The 21,938-nt window shown below is 37.6% G+C and overlaps 2 protein-coding genes across 3 annotated transcripts; one reads left to right on the top strand and one right to left on the bottom strand.

The window, feature by feature from the left end:
• The first annotated feature begins 113 nt into the window (after positions 1-113).
• On the top strand, positions 114-15,783 carry LOC120430876 (bleomycin hydrolase-like). 2 transcript variants are annotated; one of them, XM_039596005.2, is made up of 5 exons: positions 114-397; positions 10,045-10,586; positions 10,648-11,123; positions 11,187-11,307; positions 15,276-15,783. In XM_039596005.2, exons 1-5 carry the CDS (start codon positions 388-390, stop codon positions 15,492-15,494), a joined length of 1,368 nt encoding a protein of 455 aa, XP_039451939.1. In that variant the 5' UTR covers positions 114-387; the 3' UTR covers positions 15,495-15,783. The 2 variants fall into 2 exon arrangements, with proteins under 2 accessions (XP_039451939.1, XP_039451938.1); XM_039596004.2 differs by lacking the exon at positions 114-397 and adding an exon at positions 9,702-9,837.
• Positions 15,768-16,855, bottom strand: LOC120430877 (uncharacterized protein F58A4.6-like). Its single transcript, XM_039596006.2, has 3 exons — positions 16,427-16,855; positions 16,244-16,358; positions 15,768-16,183 (listed from the first exon to the last, which is right to left on the bottom strand). The coding sequence occupies exons 1-3, from the start codon at positions 16,705-16,707 to the stop codon at positions 15,905-15,907; spliced, it is 675 nt and encodes a 224-aa protein (XP_039451940.1). The 5' UTR covers positions 16,708-16,855; the 3' UTR covers positions 15,768-15,904.
• Between the last annotated feature and the right edge of the window lie 5,083 nt (positions 16,856-21,938).

The raw sequence follows: 21,938 nt of genomic DNA, 5'->3' as shown, positions 1-21,938 counted from the left end.
TTATAAAAATATAAACTTCCCGGCACCCCTGCCTTTTGACACTTCTCCTACAGATCTTTCTTCCCACACTACGCGCTACAGACTTTTCGCAGAGTGACTTGGCTTTCCTTCTGCTGCTGGCAAGTTGCAGTCTTCATCCGCTCGTCCAAGATCGAATTCGTGGTTCGTTTCGGTGCGTCGCGGTGAATTTGCAAATTTGTCCCTTTTTTCCACCAATTTCAAGTGCATTTCGATCGCTATCGATCAAGTCTCGCGTCAAACAAATCAGTTGGCAGGCGGAGAACGGACGGCGGAGCATTGAAAAGCAGCGGTTCCTGAGTGAGATTTTTGGATAAAAGTTTTTTTTCGTGGATTTCGAGACGCGCCTACTTCGATTAAGGATTAGGAATGTTTCCAAGTAAGTGCAACTTTTGCGTGCGTGACTTATATAATGCGGAATTCATAAGCTGAAGAGGCTGAGTTAAAATTTGATAAGCAGCAAAAAAAAGTACTCCGAAAACCTTTGAAAAGAGAGAATGAGTCTTCTTTTTTTTCGCAAACAGCGACGACATCTTTTGTCTGGGGCTGTCTCCTCCGTCTGCATGCTCTAATTTATTTCTTTTTTGTACATCAGACTTGTTTTCTTGTCGCCACACTCTTTGTTGTGGCTTTTTCCTCAAAAATGACCGCTTTTCGGGTTTGGTGAAAGTTGAGTCTTAATTTGGAATGATATTCAAATTATACATTTTTGTACTACATATTCCATTTCAAAAATGGATCCAAATCGATAACACTTAACAATAATACTGAAAAACGCAATGATAAAAACTTCGACCTTTCTACGAACAGCTCAAGAAAGTCAGTCAGTAGGTAATAATAGCTGTAAATAGCGTGCCAGAAACACACACAAACGCACACGATCATTCCTCCCCCTCCTCCTCGGCAGACAAGATCCCGTATCTACAAAAAATAACTCCCCCTCCCTCACACCCTCCCATCGTCATTTCTCTTCCCCTATTTTGTTTTGCTTCAGCTGGTTGGAGTTGTAGATCAGCCCAGCCTTGGGCTGCTAGTGTTGGTGAAGAAGCCTGCTGTGTTTACGTTAAAACTTTAAACTATCATCGCGGTAGGGCGAGGGTGTCTGTTTTGGTTCGAAACTATTTAAATTTTCGATTAAAATTTAAACACTGATCGACTTAAAAAAAAAACATGGTAATAATATATAATGAGTAATCATAACTCCGCTCCATTTCGGTCGTTTTTAGCTGTCTGCGATGACCTACCATGTTTGGGTATCAAAAGTTGCGTCTTTCAATTACGAAAATTTTGTTACCCAAACATGTATAGGTCATCGCTGAAATTTTAAAGTTATCGCAGTTTTAGTGAAAAAAGTTATCTCGTTTTTGTAATTTTCCTGTTTTTACCAATAAAACAACGAATAAATAATTAAAATGTTCAGGCTTTTAGCCAAAACGTGTCGTTTTTGTCGCTGGAAAGTCGCTTAAAAAACACGACGTTTTGTGAAAATTTGGGTATTTTACAAAATGAACTGTAGTAAAGTGATAATGTACATAAAATACTTAAATTTCAATAAAAAAAAGTCACAAAATGGTTTGTGCATAAAATATATAAATATTCTCAAAAACAATTCAGTAATTTCTACGATGGGGCTATCCATAAATCGAGTTGTTGGAAATTTCAGACTTCTACAGAAAAAAAAATCAGACCTCAGAGATCCTTTTGTAGATCCTTGCCTCGATTTGCTTGCAGTCATAATCCGGTTATCCAGCTCAATGCACATGCAAAGCAGCACATACCCGCAAGTGATCGTGACCAGACTTGAACAAGCCCTCAAGTGGCCTCGAGTTAACGGATTCGGTGACCTACAAGTTGCAGCAGCTCCGACGACGACAACAACAACAGGACTGTTGTTGATAACGATGCACTTTTGCTGCGAGTTTGTTTGTGAAAGGGGCGACGAATAACCATCACCGCGCGCGGGTCATCATATTGTTAGTATCTCTTGTAACGAATTGCACGTCGTCGTTAACAGTCGTCGCGAAAAGCTGCGCTGTTTATCTTATCTTGGGCGGTTGAGTTATTTGAGTAAACACACCGGAGACACAGTTTATGTAAATAGTGCACATGACACTGTGGCGTTTGGTTGTTTGCATTTCAATTCCGAGTATCACAAGCTTACGCTGTTGAGCCAAAGCAGTAAACAGTTGTTGCATACTCAGATATGAGTTGAATTGTTTTCCAAATGCATTGCTTATCAAATTCTAAAGTCAAACATGTTCAAACGTTCAATACTTACAGCAAATAATAATTTCGTCACAATAATGACTCACAACCATGCTAATCTTGTTGCCTTGCATAAACCTATAATTATCGCGCACACTTTCTTGAAAGGGGTTTCAGTCTTATCAAGAACTTTATATTCATTCCGCAACGGGTGAACTTGAAATGTGATCAGGTTCCTTTTTTTCCTAGAGAGCATAGAACTCATCTTATCTCCTTGCGTTAAGTAATAATATTCCAGGGTTGTTGAAATGATTTTACTGTAGATTTTGTTTTTAAATGTCTATTTCTAAGTTCAAACGTAATTGATGGTTGAACATAACCTGTTACACATTTGAATGCCATAATGATTTTTGATTTGTTTGAAACTTTGTGTGTACTTTTTCTATGACAAAAGCAGTCATCTTTCATTATGGTCTGTCCATACAAGTATCTATCCAGGTTTTTAAGCGAAGATGGCGTTCGAATGGTGAACGCCCGAAATGTCAAAATCGCACAGTGGTACCAACATTGAGGAAAAAGTGTGCCATGGCTTGACCCCCACTTTTTTTTGTAATGTTGGGGCTACTGCGCGATTTTGACATTTCGGACGTTCACCTTTCGAACGCCATCTTCACTTAAAAACCTGGATACAAATTTGGCAACCATCTATATGAAAAAGCCATTAAAAAATATTCAAAAATCTGTATATTGAGAACGGACTTCCTGGCCGATTTGATTGCTTCGGCAGAGTTGCAAATATTACTAACAAAAAAAGCAATTAAAAAATATGCGTTCGAATTTCAATGTAAAAAGTAAAAGTATCGTGACATTTTAAGATCTTTCGAATAACAATGGGTTATTCTCCGCCAACTTAAACAGCAGTTGTCCCAACCCATCTCATATTTGCTTGAAACTTTGTCCTAAGGAGTCATTTTTGTCCCTGATCGTGAATCATGACGTAGGAGCGGTACGACCCATTTCATTTTTGAACATTCGAAAAATACATGTTTTTATTTCATTTTCATAAAAAAAATGCAAAAAATAGTTTCGGGACCATTCATAAACCACGTGGACACTTTTTTGGAAATCTCGTACCCCCCCCCCCCCCTTCGTGGACAATTGTCCATACAAAAAAATCTTTTTGTATGGAGCGTGGACAATCACCATCCCCCCCCCCCTCCCCCTAAAGTGTCCACGTGCTTTATGGATGGTCCCTTCAAAAATAATGTCATTTTTCGTATTTTGATTATGAAAAATAACGAGACATGCCATTTTAAGGGATTACTCATTTCAAGCAAAACAATGTAAAAGGTCCGAAGTTGAAGTGTAAACAAAGAGTCTGTCCTGCTCACGTCAGTTGATGTTTATAGTACGGTATGCTGATCGGAAGGAACGCGGTCAAGAAATTTTGCGTGTTCTTTTCGTGACCCCCCCCCCCCAAGAAAAGTTGACAGTTCGGTATGAGCGCAATTGACGGTGTGCGCGCTTGAGGTTCTTTCGAGGAAAAAATAAAATGATTAAAAATATTCAAAGTTAAAATTAAATCGGAATTAAATAGATTCAAAATGTTTATTCAAAAACTTTTAACAACAATTATGAACAAAATTAAGAAAACAATAATTGAAAATTTCTTTAAAAAAAAAAAACAAAAAATTAGAAAGTCTTAAATTCTGATCTAGAAAAACTAAAATAAAAAAAATGTAATTATGAAATAAGGAAATCAAAAAATTATGTAATCATGAAATAAGGAAATCAAAAAATCAGGAAATTAGGAAACCAGGGAATTAGGAAATTTGGAAATTATGATATTGGCAAATTAGTAAAATATAGAAAATAAGAAAATTAAGAAATTATGATATAAGGAAACAAGGAAATTAGGAAATTAGGAAATTAGAAACTTAAGAAATTAGGCAATTAGGAAATTAATATGAAAGGAAATTAGGATGTTAGGAAGTTAGGAAATTTGGAAATGAGGAAATTAGGAAGTTAGGAAGTTAGGAAATTTGTAAATCAGGAAATTTTTAAATTAGGAAACTAGGAAATTAAGAAGTTAGGAAATTAAATTAGGAAATTAGGATATCAGGAAACCAGGAAATTAGGGAATTAAGAAGTTAGGAAGTTATGAAATTAAGAAGTTCGGAAATTAGGAAATCAGGAAATTAGGAAGTTAGGAAATTAGGAAACTAGGAAATTAGGAGTTTAGGAAGTTAGGAAGTTTAGAAATTTGGAAATATGTAAATTAGGAAATTAGGATATTCGGAAACTAGGAAATCAGGAAATTAGTAAATTTGGAAATTATAAAACAAGGCTGGTACAAATGATGTTTTCTTGAATTTTCAAATTCTTAAATTCTTAAATTCTCAAATTCTATTTTTTTTAAATTTCCAAACTCTTATTTTTTTTTAATTTTGGAAGAAATAGAGTTTTTGATTGTTATAGTTTCGAGGTTTTCGGAAATTTGTATTTACGAATTTCTATATTTTCAAACTTTAATATTATAATTATTATTCAATTCTGCATTTTTTTAATTTTGAATTTCCAAATTTCAGATTTTTTTTGAAATTTTCTTTATTATTTTTAAAAAAAATTGTTATTTGAAATTTCTGAAATGTTTGTTTTTCATATTTTTGAATTTGTTGTTTGGTTTGATTGCAAAATTTCAGATTATTATTGTATTTTAAGTAAAAACATAGATATTTGTATGATTATTGTCAAGTTTAATTTCACTCCGATTTACTCCATTTTGGACCCGCGAGTGTTGATCAATCGGACAGCGCAGGGGACTCATAATCCAGCGGTAGCTGTTTGGTACTAGCAATAAGTAGTTGGTGACACGATGGCCGACATCTATAAAGACAACTTCTTTTTTTTACTCCATTTCGACCAAAAAACTAAATCTGCCCTTTTAATTTCAATATTCTGCTTTTTAAGATTCGGCGGGAATTTTAAATATTTTTATACCCAATACAAAATTATTAAAACGTTTGTAATTATCAGTCGCATTCAAAATGGAAAATTACAATTTTTTGATTTTTTCATCAAAACATATTACAAACAAGCACCGCACGAAGAAACGTCAAACGCAATCTTTCCGTTTCTGTTTCTTTTCAGCTGTGTACCGCTTAAGAAAAATCTTTTCGTGACCCTTTCCTTGACCGTTTCTTGTGCGTTTTTTTATATGGAGTTTTGCGTTCCTTCCGATCAGCATACCAGCCTTATATTAGAAACGTGCAGGATAGACTCTTTGTTTACACTTCGGCTGTTTTGCTAGATTTCATCATTTCATTATTTTTTAGTTTATGCAACAAGTTGTAAAAAGCAGATTTGTTCAGCACGAGTCGCACATTTATCCAACGAGGTTCACCGAGTTGGATAAATACGACGAGTGCTAAAAAACACGTTTTGCAACAAGTTGCTTAAAGAGCAATTCCAGCCCAAAACAGGAATTTTTTAGGTACTTTTTTCTCGACCCTCTGCGATTTCAATGAAACGTTGTAGACATGTTATCCTAGGCCTATAAAAGCAATTTTTGTGTATATGGAGCCAGTTAAATAACATTTGAGAAGGGCGTAAGTGTTTTAAATATTTTTGTATTTTGTAATTTAAATATTCCTGTATCTCGAAGCCATTGCATCGTATCAAAAAGTGGTCAAAGACAAACTTGTAGGAAATTTGACGGGCTTTCCGAAAAAATACACTGAAAGAAAAAAGCACTCCTCTTTTATGAGATTTTTTGATTTTTAAGTTTAAAAGTCAAATTGCGCCTTCAAATTTTTTTTCGTTCAAAATTTTTATGAAAATAGCCTAAGATGTTACAAAAAGACTCACGAAAAATGCAGGATGGAGCAGCTCACCTAAAAAAATACAAAAATCATTTACTGAAACTGTGTTTTTTCAAAGTGCTCTAAAGTCAAAATTTTCAAAAACCGAACACGAGAGTCGATTCTCCAGACAATTTTATATAAAAGTCTCCTTATTGACCATTGTCCTGAGTCCAATCCTTGTGAAGCTACAGTGGTTTTAAAAATAAAAATGTTGAAAAAATAGGTTTTTCGACGGTTTTTTGCAATTTCAATATGACAGACTTAATTTTTCAGTCTCGAAAATATGTTTAACGGAAAGCTCCCTGGGCTTTGTCATAATGAGTGTCATAGGTTTGATGCTTGTTTGGCAAAGAGTATGATTTGATTCGATGTGGAATTAAAATCGAAGTGTTCAGTATATTGCTGAAGCTTCCATTTTTACACATGGACACCACTTCATGCTGCGAGAACCCACTTTGGCGTAGTCTCAGGGCTTAATCGATGGCCGGTAAGCTGTCATCGAGACAAGGAGGTTCTCTGATAGTGGAAATATCACATTTGTACAATGAACCGCTACATATGTGATTTTTCCCTATCTTAATGTGGGTGTCAGGTTAGGATGCGGGTTTAAAAAAATAGTGTTTGTAAAATTTAGGATTTTAACTATAAATATCAACTTTTTATACTTTGCCTTTAGTCATTTAGGGACAAAATTAGTAACAGTGAATTTAGTAATTCTATCAGAATCGGTGATTTTCATTCAAGTAGCATAAAAACCATTCTGATTTGTCAAAATTTCCATAGAGTCTCGATCAATCAAGAGTGAATGATATCGGACTAAATTCGTTGATCTGTTGAACTAACGGTTGTCGGATTATGATTGTATCGATCATTGTTGCGAATCGAGGATCTACTGGAATTCTGACGAACAAATGGTCGTCTCTTTTTCAATTCACGACTTGTAAAATATCAACTGTTATTTTTTTTGTTTTTTAAAAGAAGCCAGACAGGTTTTAAAAGAAACGTTTTTTTTTTGGCTATTAATTAAAATGTTGGGGATTTGAGATAAGAGTAGCTTTTTGATAGGTTGCTTTAAATCTTGTATTCAATTCAAGTTAGGTAGTTATCCGCAAATGAATATTTGGACTTATATGAATAATTGAACATTCTGGACTTATGAATAAAACACAACTGTGCATTTATTCTAGAGTCAGATCCATACAGCGTCAGTGTTTATTTGGTCGAAGTGTACTAATTCATTGGCAGATCTGATTCTAGTTGTAATGTACGACAAGACTACTGACGGACGTGACAGGACGAGGGCCCAGTTTAGAGGTTTCAACATCAACGATGTGCGGCTGGATCACCCTCCCAAAAAAAAAAAAAAAGAAAATATGTTTAACGGAAAGCTCGTCAAATTTCCCATTTTCAATTGGATGTATGGGCTTACAGATGTTTGTTATGTTTTATGTGACATTGCCAATGTTTTAAAAAATGTTTTTTTTTTAGGGGTCAACTTTGGCTGATTTTTGCCTTCCTCACCTTACTGAGGAAAGGCTATAAAATCACTCGGAAAATGAACTTTTTATTTAGACCTCCTAGACCTACCTTCATTTGTACATATCGACTCAGAATCACCAGCCGAGCAAATGTCTGTGTGTTTGGCTGTATGTAGACATGTGTATCAAATCGATGTCACTGGAATATCTCTTCACAGGTTCAACCGATTTTGGCCGGAATGGTTTTAATCGATCCGTCTTAACGTCCTCTTTGTTGCTATTTGAATTCATGCAGTTTTATCATGTATTTAAAAAGTTATGTTAAAAAACTGTTTCATATTAAATTAAAATTATGGGTAAAAGGGTGTTTTTTCATGGAACTCTCACATGTTAAATATTTTTAGAAAACATATGAGAAGACCTTTTAGGTAGAGTAAGAATTTTCAAGATCTGACTTACCTATCTTAAATTACAAGCAGTTTAAAAAATGGTTTGGATTCACATAACCTCAACTGGTCGGGTCTGATCGCCACGAAAAAGAAGTGTAGAGGGATGCCATTTTCCTCAAAGGCGGTGTCTGTATAATCTTGACAAAAAGTCTGTAGGTAGTCTGTTATTTTTATTAGGACCTCTTAGGTGCTGCGGGTTGGAATCACTCTATAAATGAGAGGAAGGCACCAACCATTATTATGTAACGTTTTTACTAACATTTCCTATATTTTAGATAAAAAGAAGTACCTATGCAGTAAATTTTGTTGTGTCCCACACTATGCCTCTAAGTCTAAGCATTTTTTACAATTTAAATGATAATGGCGCCATTCTATAGCAAAAAATGTGAAAAACGAGCAAAAAAATGAAAAAGTGACTGAAAAAACATGATAAAATATATAGGCAAAATGTAATAATAGGAGGTGGTAAAATAGGCCAAATACTACCAAAAACAAACATAAACTAAACAAGATAAATGCAAATTAAAATACTTAATATAAAACAAGAAACACATAAAACATGAAAAGTAAAGTTTTTCGTAGAACAAAAGTTGCTCAAAATGACCTCCTGAACAAGGGAAAAATAAAAATTTTGGAAAAAATTGAGCAGTAGATGGTTTACATTGATATTTAAAAAAAAAGTTGAACTTTAATCATTTTTACGAGATCATTAAAAGATAAATCGGCAAGTCTGATACATAACTTGTTCGGTAACTGGGCGTTGGATAACTGGGCTGTAGCCCTGTAGCTCACTTAACTCTCTACTGCCCAATTTTTTTTCGAAAATTTTTATTTTTCTCTGTTAAGGAGGTCATTTTGAGCAACTTTTGGTCTACGAAAAACTTTACTTCTCTTGTTTTATGATTTTTATTTTGTTTGACTTTAAGTATTTTAATTTGAATTTATCTTGTTAAGTTTATGTTCGTTTTTGGTGGTACTTGGCCTATTCTAGCACTTCCTATTATTACATTTTGCCTATCTAATTTTTTCATGTTTTTACAATCACTTTTTCAATTTTTCGCTTATTTTTCACATTGTTCGCTTCAGAATGGCACCATTATCATTTAAATTGAAAAAAAAAAAAATGCTTAGAGGCATAGTGTTGGACATCACAAAAATTACTGCATACTTCTTTTTACCTAAAATATAGGAAATGTTAGAACACAAAATACAGCTAAAGTTGACCAATACAAAAATTACATTTTTTAAAACATTGGCAAAGTTACATAAAACAAGTCAAACTTCCAACCCTAAAAATTTCTAAAATTTTAAGAGTTCTTCTTTCCAATGTTTTTAAAGGTCAAAAATTGGTTGAAAAATTGATTTTTGACGAATTTTCAGGTCGAAGCCCGTCTAGAGACTTGATTGGGTTGTAGAGGGTTAAGCTAAGAACAAGATAGTCCGTTCGACGCAGTGGTGAACGCAGAACGCTGTGCCAGTTCGATTTTTGCATCAACTGTCAGTCGAACAATCTGCAGGGGTTGCTTTGTTCAATGGTCGATGACTGGCAGGCTATGATGACAGGCGCAAAATTTTGCGTTTGCGTTCAGGCCAGACGGACAATCTTGTTCTTACCTTTAATCAAAGCAGGCTAAAACAAAGTTTTAAGACACTAGAGTCCAAGAGAGAATAAATGTCAATCTGTTGCTACAACCTTAGGCAAAATGGGATGTCCACTTGCTAGAATTCCGTCTCGTTACTTGGTGAAGAATTCAGTTGCTGCTGCCTTCAGCAGCGGCCCACTTTCCGCAGTGAAACGACAAGAAATCAAAAGCGTTAATCTCAGTAAGAATTCGTTCCCTGTGTACCAACAACCCTGCCATTTGGTTTGATTGAAAACTTCCTACAATCAGCCGGTTTCGTCAGTTGGCCATTATGCTGCTCTCGGCACTGATGCGATTTTGCTCCTTCGGTTGTAGCAAGGGTTGTGAGCGTCAATCTCCCAGCGATTCCTTCGTATTACTAACTAAGCACTTTTTTCTCTCATTGCAGCGCCCCTAACGGAAGACTTCTTCCAAAAGGCCCGGTCGGACTTTTACGAGTGCCCGAAGAATGTGCTCGCGCAGAACGTGTGCACCCGGATAGACCCGTTCGAGGCGTGCATGTCGCGTAGGACGCTGGAACACACCCAGCATGTGTTCACGTACAAGATCGAGAACGAGGGCAAACCGCTCACGAATCAGAAGAGTTCCGGCCGCTGCTGGCTGTTTGCCGCGTTGAACTGCATCCGCATTCCGTTCATCAAGCAGTTCAACCTGGACGAGTTTGAGTTCTCGCAGGCGTACCTGTTCTACTGGGATAAGATCGAGCGGGCCAACTACTTCCTGAACAACGTGGTGGACACGGCCCGCCGGGGAGCGGAAGTCGATGGGCGGCTGGTGTCGTTCCTGCTGTCCGATCCGACCTGCGACGGCGGCCAGTGGGACATGCTGGTCAACCTGATCAACAAGCACGGCGTCATGCCGAAGAAGTGCTTCCCGGAGAGCTACAGCTGCGAGGCGAGCACGCGCATGAACGCCGTTATCAAGAGCAAGGTAGGTCAAGGCTCGAGCATTTCTTTTTTTTTGCGATTCCTCACTGTCTCAATCCTTTCAGTTGCGCGAGTACGCTCGGGATCTGCGTACGCTGATTGCCGAGGGCGCGAGTGACGAGGACGTGCAGGCCCGCATCCAGAAGCAGATGAACGAGGTGTACAACGTGGTCGGCATCTGTCTGGGCATTCCGCCGGAGAAGTTCACCTGGGAGTACTACGACAAGAGCAAGAAGTACCTGAGCATTGGGCCGATCAAGCCGGTTGACTTTTACGAAAAGTACGTCAAACCGTACTTTAACGTCGACGACAAGGTGTGCCTGGTGACGGATCCGCGCTCGTCAAACGCGTACGGCCGCTCGTACACCGTCGACTGTCTGGGGAACGTCGTCGGGGGCCGGCCCGTGCTGTACAACAACCAGCCGGTGGAGACGCTGCTCGATCTGGTGACTAAATCGCTCAAGCTGGGCGAACCGGTGTGGTTCGGGTGCGAGGTCAGCAAGCGGTTTGCCGGCAAGCAGGGTATTGAAGATCTGGACATGTGAGTTGGCTTTAGAGCATGTGTGTTAATAGTGTGTTACTAATATGTTACATTTCCTTGCAGTCACGACTTTAAGCTAGTATTCGGCGTGGACATTCAAAGTACGATGACGAAGGCTGACCGCCTGCTGTACGGAGAATCGATGATGACCCACGCCATGGTGTTTACCGGAGTGTCCGTTGATGTGAGTATAAGCTGATTGAGTCAATAGATCAATTTTACAATGACGATGATTAACTTGTGCGCAAGCAAGAAAGAAGAACAAGTGTAACTCTCCGAAGGAAGGACGACCACCTTTAGTTTTTGTTTTGGATACGTTGGCAGACGACGTTGACGAGTTGCTTGATGGCCTTGAATATTGTCTGAAAATTACCAAAACGTGTGATTCACAGAAGAAACTGAATTTTGACATGGTGATGAACAAATTGAAGTGGCGAAACTTAGAATTCTTCAAAGTAGAGAAGGTCATGGTAAAAATTGTTCAGTCCTGGATGAAAACCTGGCGGGCGTCAAAGTTAAGCCTCGGGAGATAAAGGCGTTCTCGACATCGACAACAATGATAGGTACGTACACCTTGAAACTCCTGTACTTCGATCGGGGTTCCGTCAAAATCCAGGACGTACGGCGGATTAAAGCACTGGACGGCTTCTTTGTGAGTGACATGGCAATTTTACACGAAGAATCCGTCCGACGCAGCCCAATGCTATCAAATGCTGCTGTCAAAAATTCGGACACGGTTCCAGAAATTGCAATCTTCCACACCGGGGCGTTAAGTGCGCGAACTATGGTGGAAACCACACGGCGAATTTCCGTGGCTGTGTCGCGCGGATAAGGTTCTGCGAGGAGCAGAACAAGTAGAAGAAAGCGCCAACCTCCGAAGACAGCGAGCTTGACCGCTACAGCAGCTGGCGGCGGTGCGGTCCCATCAGCCAATACAGCGTTTCGCTAGAATAGTCGCTTCTGGGAGCGGTTCTCCACCTGGACCAGTTGATAGCCAGCCCGTAATAGCAGAATTCTGCAGCCAGCCTAAGTCACTTTTTTGCAGCACGTTCTCGTACTTTTCAGCTCGCTCTCTTCAACTCTCTCTTTCACAGAAGTTATGCAAGAAGAGAAGCGGTAAAACTTAATTTACTTTGTCTGTAATAAAAAAAGTCGATGGCGTCGAACTTTTGAAGTATTCGAAGCAAATTAATCTTCAGAAGTGTCACTAACATTTCAGTAAGCGCTTTATCTCACGGAAAGCCCATTTTTATGACGCATTTTGAAATGTTAACGACGAATTGTCAATAACTATGAATGGCACCTGCGACATAATATAGAATAATCTTACTCCGATATTATCACTGCGCTTCAAAGACTCGTAATCTCGAAACATCCATTATGATTTACTAAATTCCACCCACTTCTGAGGCAAATTTTTCGTCACGTGGAAACCATAAAGGCCTCTTTAATATAATTTCTTAGCGAAAAGTCAAAAGTCAACAAATGCAAAATGTTTCAAAACGAGTCACTTTAGCAGCAAAAAAACATGTCACGCTTGAGCTTGAACATAGCCTTCTAATTTGTTTATGTTTACAGCTGTAGTGCAGTCGTATTAGTGGAAAGCAGTAGGGAGCATTCAAAAATCACGTTACGCATTCTGTCTTTTCAGCACCCAGGTTAATGCTATCTAAAATAGACACAAAAGGGCGGATATTTCAGTGTTCTATCAATTAGACCGAATTAGACTCATTATTCAAACCATCAGATTGAGTAGTCAGATTTTCATAATTCAGGGCACTTATGTGCTTCTGAAAGTGAGCAGTTCTCTACGGAATCGTCTTTTTTCTTTAATTTTAATTTTTGTATTTTTTAATCCGGCTGAAACTGTTTGGTGCCTTTGGTATGCCCAAAGAAGCCATTTTGCATCATTAGTTTGTCCATATAATTTTCCATACAAATTTGGCAGGTGTCCATACAAAAACGATGTATGAAAATTCAAAAATCTGTATCTTTTGAAAGAATTTTTTGATCGATTAGGTGTCTTCATCAAAGTTGTAGGTATGAATATGGACTACAATGAAAACAATGATACACGGTAATTTTTTTTTTTTGATGATTTTTAATTTCACTTTTTGTCACTAAAACTTGATTTGCAAAAAAACACTATTATTATTATTTTTTTTATATGTTGTAGAGGACATCAAATGCCAACTTTTCAGAAATTTCCAGAATGGGCTAAAAATCTTTGAGCGAGTTATGATTTTTTGAATTAATACAACTTTTTTCAAAAAATCGAAATATTGGTCGTAAAAAATTTTCAATTTCATTTTTCGATGTAAAATTTAATTTGCAATCAAAAAGTACTTCAGTGAAGAACATTCAATATTAAGCCCTAAGATTCAAAAAAAGTGTCCACGTGGTTTATGGATTGTCTCGAAACAAGTTTGCGAGTTTGACAAATTTTCATTTCATTTTTTTTTCGCGAAAAAGTGCGAGTTAGCTTTTTTTTTTGTTTACCATAGCGTAATAGGGTATTTGTCCCTATTTTGGGCCTAGTACCTATTTTGGGTCTACCAAACTTAATTCCACGAAATTGAGCATTTCACCAAATCTGGCAAGAATCTGCCACTTGCTAATGATACGTGCAGTCATTATCTTCATTTTGGTGGGCAAGAATAATTTACTTTTTCCTTCTAAATTAGAAATAAAGCAATAAAAATAGCACTCTTCACTTTTTTCTTGGCAAATCGCTAGTTGGCGAAAATTTTCACCACTTTTGCTTACCGCTTGTTGACACTAAGCGTCACGGCTTTCATCGCTCAGCAAACGAATGAGAGCCGTCCCCCGAATCTCCAACCACCGGCAATATATTTTTTTTGGTGGGTTGCACAATCCCGTTGAAAAAACAATCACCAAACTGCCACCAAATCAATAAAATAACTGATTAATAACTTCGTCCATTTCGGAGAGAATGGCTCTATATTCAGTCCATTTGACACTTCTACAAATTGTGACAGTGTGTGTGCACTTTTCACAAGTTACAGTGTTTCTTGCATATTACGGGCTTGTTGTTTGGCTATGCAACGAATGTTTAGTTATGTTTAAAACTCGTAAAGAATGATATAAATCATGTCGAAGCTAATTATGCACGTAATGCAAGTGAAATCGATCGTTCTAATGTTGATTTGTGGCTTAAAACATCACAATGATTGAGCATGTTTGTCGACCGAATTTGTGCGGCTGTACTGTACGAGCTGGGGCTGAACCGTACGTCAAAAAAGTTCGCCACGTGCTTCGAGATTTCAACCAATTAGAAGGTAGGCCGAAAATATGTACAAAGAAGGCCGTATGCTAGAAGCAATATCCCCAAAATAAGGACAAAAAATGTTTCAGTTTCTCGGGCTTATACATAAATATAAAGTACTTTCGTCAAAAATGTGAATATGTAAGAGCGTTAGTATTAAAAAACCAACTTATTCATGAATAAAAGCAAGGCTGCCTATAGCAGCCTTTGAGAATACATCAAATAAAAAGTGCGCTCGGCTTAGTAGGCCCAAAATAGGGACAAATACCCTAGCACCTTTATGTTGCAGAACAGTACGAAAACGCTTTGCTGCCAAGGGGTAGAAACTCTTAGAGCTATAATTATTATGTTACCCAGTATATCAAAATATATGTTAGTATACTTATTATTTCCTTTACATATTTCCAGTATACTTACCAATATACTGAGAGTATCTTAATATACTAACCGTTTATTGCTTTTCGGTTAGTATACTAACAAGTATACTGGAATATCGTTAGTATACTCAGTATTCCTAAGTGATATTAGAGTTCCCAGCCCCTTGTTTGCTGCCGATTTTGTACGGTTGTATTTTGCTCTTGCTGGAGAGATGCTGTCGTGCCTGCCGAAACAAGGCAGATCAATTCCAAGCTCTCAGTGAGCTGATGGTGAAGTACATCTACAATAGGGGAAATATACCCATTTTTTGTAGTTTTTACTTCTCTCTCTAATTATAGTTGGTAGGAACTAAAACAAATACGATATATTGTGAATTTATTATTTCCTAATAAAATTACTTGAATTGATTTTTTTTTATCAGCATTATCAACTTAATTTTTGGTCCCAATTGTTGAAAATAATAAAATTTAAATCTTTTTTCGTTTCAGCAAAACACCCAGCGGCCGACCAAGTTCCGGGTGGAGAACTCGTGGGGCGAGGACCGCGGCGAAAAAGGCTACCTCATCATGACGGCCGAGTGGTTCAAGGAGTTTGTGTTCGAGGTCGTCGTCGATCGCAGCATAGTGCCGCAGGACGTGCTGGACGTGTTCGATCTGCCGCCGACCGTGCTGCCCGCGTGGGATCCGATGGGCACGCTGGCCAAGTAAACCAACTATCTCGACGTGTTTATTTTTTGGTTTTGATTCTCTTCTTCTCACACACGCGCACCCTTGAAAAAAAAAACAAATATTGTGGAAGCCATTCTTGCTTCTTTCGCGGCAAGAATTAATATTATATATATAGTTAATATGTAAACTGTATTTAAATAACAATAATAATTAAAATGATTGTCCCAAGGTATAACAAAATAGGACACGGAGACACAGAGACATGAGTAAGCAAATACACATTTTTTAAAGAAAATAAAGAATGCAACGATATGAAATTGTGAAAAAAGTGCTTTTCATTTACAACGAAATTTCCTTTTACAATAATAATGACTAAAGTTTTCCTTATCCAAAAAGTGATAAATCCACAGCAAACGGTTCAACCGCCACCATCTTAGCTTCCTCCACTTCTACTGCTTGGGTCGGTTCAGCCGCTTCTGGTACAGCTCGTACTCGTAGCGCAGCTTGGACCAAATTCCGAGGCACATTTTGAGCAGGCGCGTGTCCGGCTCGTACTGGCGCTTCTCGGCGCGGTAAATCTGCTGCACGATGCGTTTCGCCGCCCCGAACTGGTACTTTTGGATGAGCGAAATGGCCATGTACAGACGGCAGCGCGCAATCAGCGAGGGTTCGCCCAGCCGCAGTGCGAACCTCATCTGCTGCAAGGAGATCTTGCCGGCGACGTCCGCCTGAAAGTGGAGAACAAATTTAGTTGGCGAGTCAAGGTTAAAATTTGAGGCATTTCTTACGCAAGCCAGCTTGTAATCTCCCAGCGCGGAGAAGGCCCCTCCGAGGGTTGAAAGCCACGACATCATCTCGTCCAGCTCTATCCGCTCCCAAAGTATACGGTTCGCGCGTTCACCCCTAAAATCACAGAACGACACTTGAAAAATCTAGATCCTTCCAAAACGCAACGTCTCAGCTAAACCCACCACTCGTAATCGATCGGTTCCCTGCTAGGGGGATGCAGCTTAACTGCAAGCTTCTGGCGTTCCGGACAGAAATCCAGCAACGCATTGGCAATTCTCAAACGGTACCGCGGGAAGCATTCCAGATTCGCCAGAAAGTGGTTCAAATCCAACGAATCGGTGTGCACAACTCGAACTCCTTCGTCTTCGTTCAGTTCGGTTTTGTGGCGCTTTTTGACACGGGTTTGGCCAATCCGATACTGATCGATGGAATCAGTGTAGTCCACAACATAAAACAGGGCCATTTTTGCTGTGAATAAGGAACAAAACTACACAGAATTTCACTAAAAACAGTAAAGGCAGTGCACGATACGGAGCGATTTGTTATGAAACTGCACTGAAAGCAAAACAGCTGATTTTGAGAAACGTCAAAACATAAACACGGTTAAACCAGTTTGGGCTAGTTTGGTTAAATTTATTACTTTTTACACGGGGTTGCAAAATTTTTAGGGAAATCCGTTTTGTCTTGCTGAAGTAGAGTTCCTAAATAGGGGGACAGGTCGAAGTGAATTTGACGTACCCAAACAGGCACGAGTTTGACGTATCCAAACGAGAATTTTCCATTACGCCCAGCAAAACTTATCAGTGTTGCCAAGCTAAAAACAGAAAATTTAGCAAGCTTAGACCAGTCTCCCTATTTAGGGTCTCTAGTTTGAAGACAATATTGCGCGTATTCCCGAAAAAGACAAGGTTTTTGAAATAAATCGAAATAACAGCGCGAGTGTTTTTCATCTCGTGAAGCAATTTTCTGTTGTTTCATTTCTGAGTGTATTCCAAATGTCACACGCGAAACCAAAACAAAATTTCGCCGCGGCACCTAACTGAAATGTCGCCAGTTGAGTTGCGAAAAGATTCGCGCCGCGACTTACACGGAGCACGGAATCGATCACGAAAATCTACCGGAAATCTTCTGTGAGCGTGGATTCGATCAACCGGATGGACCATTTCATGATGTCTAGCTTGGAGAGGATAATTACAGCGCTTTTGATTTTCAAATTGATGGCTAGGTCTTCCCATTTTGTCTCTAGAGCTTACCCGCAACAACCCGCTTCAGCAAAACTCTCCTGGTGGAAGGTCACAACGAACCGGATTGAGGTCCCTCGACAATGATGGCCACTTGTTTTGTTTTATTTAGACGGAAATTTATCCGTAATCAGAAACTTAAGCCCACTGTAATTTGGAACACCGCGTTGAACTTGAAGTTTTGAACGATCGGGGTTCCAAATGAATTTGGTTTAACCAAGACTTTTTCCATTCTGCGTCTTTTTCTGAAGCTGAAAACCGACTGAACTTCATAAATTACCCCAATTTAAACAGTTCTAAGTGGTAGCAGAACTAAAACCAAGATTTTAAACAATAATTTCATCTAAAACGTTCCATTTTCTTGGCAAATCACAAAAAATTCAGCCACGTTTTTCTCAACATCCAAAGCCGTCTAACAAAAAAAGCAAACACACTGATTCAAAATCACCCAAACATGCTTGACAGATATTTCGCGACAGAAAATCGTCGCGAGAGTTAAATTTGCTCAATTCGGTTTAGTGCCGCGGCGACAATATCAGCCTAGAAACGACGCGCCGCACTTTCATCAAATGCTCGCTGTCAAATCCCATAGAGTTATCTACGTGTGCATGTATTGCGTGTACGTACACGAAAAAGATTGAGGTTGAATTTTGTCCATCCAGCAAAATCAAATGGTGCGCTAGTGTGCGTACGCGAAACGTCATAAAGCTCTATCCAGATTTTTAAGCGAAAATGGCGTTCGAATGATGAACGTCCGAAATGTCAAAATCACGCAGTGGTACCAACATTACGAAAAAAGTGTGTAATGTATGACAGGCATATTTTATTTTCTAATGTTGGTGCTTCTGCACGATTTTGACATTTGGGACGTTCACCATTCGAACGCCATCTTCGCTTAAAAATCTGGATACTGCGCATTTTGTTTTTGTTGATGTTTTTCTTCAAATCACCTTGCATTGTTGCCAGGTATGTTTTTATTGCACCAAAAATGCAGAAAATCGCTGGCAACAATATCTACGGCACAGTCACAAAAAACGCGCGGCGTATCGAGAAATTGAAATGCAACATGGAGTTAAACTTTCTGTGAAGTTTACCATGACAGTTGCGAAAGTTTAACTCCATGTTACCGGCTCACATCTCTCTTTTTAATTTCTCGATACTTTTGAGAGAAACGTGCAATATTACGGACAGAGGGACATGACACCGGGTTTTCAAATAATGATTCCGGGTTTATTATTGAGAAATTAAAAAGAGAGATGGGAGCCGGTAACATGGAGTTAAACTTTCGCAACTGTCATGGTAAACTTCACAGAAGCTTGACAGAAAGTTTAACTCCATGTTGCACTTTTAATTTCTCGATACAAGTTCTTGTAGCAAAACTGTCCAATTGCGATCGTTGCGATCGATTGTTCCATACCGATTTGGCAGCTGTCCGTACAAAAATGTATGAAATGTATGAAAATTCAAAAATCTGTATCTTTTGAAAGATTTTTTTGATCGATTTGGTGTCTTCGGCAAAGTTGTAGATATGGAAACATGACACACGTTAAAAAATGGTGATTTTTAAATTAACTTTTTGTCGCTAAAACTTGATTTGCAAAAAAAACACTATTTTTATTTATTTTTATTTTTTTTAATGTTCTAAGGGCAAAAATCTTTGACCAAGTTATGAATTTTTGAATAAATACAATTTTTTCAAAAAATCGAAATATGGGCGCAGAAATTTTTCAAATTCATTTTTCGATATAAAATCAAATTTCAACTTTGGTGACATATTGCAATGCAAAGGTTTAAAAACAGGAATAATGATGCTTTCTAAGTTTTCAAGCCAAACAACCCACCATTTTCTAACGTCGATATCTCAGCAACTAAAAAAAATCAAATCAAATTATTCGCTTTACAGCAGGGGTGCCCAACCTTTTGGCACTGCGGGCCAGATCTGATTTTTCTAAAGCAGTGGCGGGCCGGAACTAATATTTGATAAAAGTTGAAAAAGTAAACAGATTTATTTCAATTGTATTTATGATTGCGTTCTTTTAAAGAAAATAAATAAAAAAAACTTGTGTTGCAAATAAGATTCATATATCTTGAAGAATGGAAAACAAAGATATCTTTTAAAAATGTGTTTATTTGACTTATTTAAAATTTTGTTTGTTTAAAATTGCATAGTTATTGTTTTTGACGATTGCAATTAAATACCTTGATATACTTTTTGACAAAAAACATTCCAATTTCAATGGTCGTTGCAATTTTTTTAACTTCAATTTCCTCAACACTACAATATAAAGAATCAATGAGACATGATAATATTTATTCAAACGAAATTTGCATTCGAACATCCTTTACAAAAAAAACTATTTGGGTTGTTGTTGTGCACCTTTATTCAAATTCAAATATTTCAAAACGATTTTAAACACACACAAAATTCAAAAAGGGTAAAAAATATGTATTTAATTGTTTTCAATTCGTTATTCTTAGAAATTTAAAGTTTATGAAAAAATATATTTTTTGCTCCCTGATTTCATTACTCATTTTGAGACATTTTTTTAAGTTTTCTAAATATTTGCAACGATCTTTTTTCAGTATGAATAGTTTGCTTTTTAAAGCTTTTTTCAAAAAAAACTTTTTCACTGAAAAGTTGTTGTGGAAAAACACATAAGTTTTTGCTTACTTGGAGCCTAACATTTCAAAAGGGCACATAACTTTTGTAAACAATAGTGTATCCCTTTTACTCAAATGACAGTTTACATAAGGTGTGAAAGGGACACACTCTTGGTTAAAAAAGTTTTGTGCCCTATTGTAATGGCAAGCACGACTTATTTATTTAGGAAAATAGAAAAACAACTTCATTTTGAAGTAAATACAGTTAAAACTGAAAGAAATTAAAATTTATTGTCTTTTGGTACATTTTTAGACAACAATCTAAGTTTTTTCATAGATTTTTCAATTTAACGAAATGGAAAATTTTGTTTTCTGGCAAGATGGAATTAAATTCAAACATGAAGAATATTGTTATGATACATCATGTGTTAAAAATTGATCTGAAGCTAATTTTTTAATTCAGACAATCAATGTATTTATTTAATATTTCATGAACAGCCTTACGAACCGGTCATAAAACTATTTTGAAAAGCCGTCGCGGGCCGGATGAAATGGCTTCACGGGCCGGATCCGGCCCGCGGGCCGGACGTTGGGCAGGCCTGCTTTACAGCATTGCCTTGGCGTTCTCGATTGCGAGATTCCTACTCGAAACTAGGTGTTCGAAGGCTTGATTGTTGAGGCAATTGCAAACCTCTTTTTACACCTTAGCTTCCATCCACCCCGGGATTCGAACTGACGACCTTTGGATTGTTAGTCCAACTGCCTACCAGCGACTCCACCGAGGCAGGACCCAGGGAGACGACTCCTACACCTGGACTGAGCTAACGACCTAACCTTTTTTAGGTTAGTCCGGGACCAACATTTACTTCCCCATCCGACGGAAGGCGTGATCAGACAAATCTCGTCTCGAAAAATGCCACCGGGACCGTTTCGGATCGAACCCAGGCCGACTGGGTGAGAGGCAATCACGCTTACCCCTACACCACGGTCCCGGCAACTAATGGTCCGAATTACAATGATAAAATGTGAAACATTCTTGGAATTTTCCGATCTTCTCAAAAACAATATTTTCAAAATTTTCAAATCAATACTAACATCTCCAAAGGGCGTAATATTGAATGAATATTGAAATTAGTAACTGCGACTATTTCCAAAAAAGTTACCTTAAAGTGGCTATAACTGGAAAACAGTGCACAGTTTGATTGCAAATTTGATTTTTCATAAAAAATGAAGTTGAAAATTGTTTGCGATCAACATTTTGTTTTTTTTTTTTTGAAAAAAATCAGTTTGGTTTTTCCTGTTCTGGAAATTTTCGAAAAGTTGGGATTTGAACATATCAAAAAATAAAAAAATAAAAATTTGGATTTTTTTTAAAAAAGGTCCAATAAACCAAATTTCCAGTTTTTGCTTTTTGAGTGTTTTTAAAATCGCCTTGAGTCAGGGGTGTTAAAAACACCCAAAAAGTAAAAACTGAATATTTGGTTTATTGGAACTTAAAAAAAATACTCCATAAATAGTGTTTTTTAGCAAATCAAGTTTTAATGTTTTAGTTAAATTAAAAATCACTTTTCACCGTGTATCTTTTTTCAGTGTAGTCCTTATCCATACCTGCAACTTTGCCGAAGACACCAAATCGATCGAAAAATACCTTCGTAAGATACAGATTTTTGAATTTTCGTACATCATTTTTGTATGGACAGCTGCCAAATTAGTATGGAACATTATATGAACTAATGATGCAAAATGGCTTCTTTGGGCATACCGAAAGCACCATAAAAGTTTCAGCCAATGATTTCTTAGAGAACTGCTCACATAAGAAAAGTATTGGCAGAACTTGGGGCCAGCCGCGTTG

Source organism: Culex pipiens, chromosome 3 (genome assembly GCF_016801865.2).
Source record: "Culex pipiens pallens isolate TS chromosome 3, TS_CPP_V2, whole genome shotgun sequence".
In the NCBI taxonomy this organism is placed as follows: domain Eukaryota; kingdom Metazoa; phylum Arthropoda; class Insecta; order Diptera; family Culicidae; genus Culex; species Culex pipiens.
The sequence above is the reverse complement of the archived record's forward strand: the minus strand, read 5'-3'. Positions and strand labels throughout refer to the sequence as shown.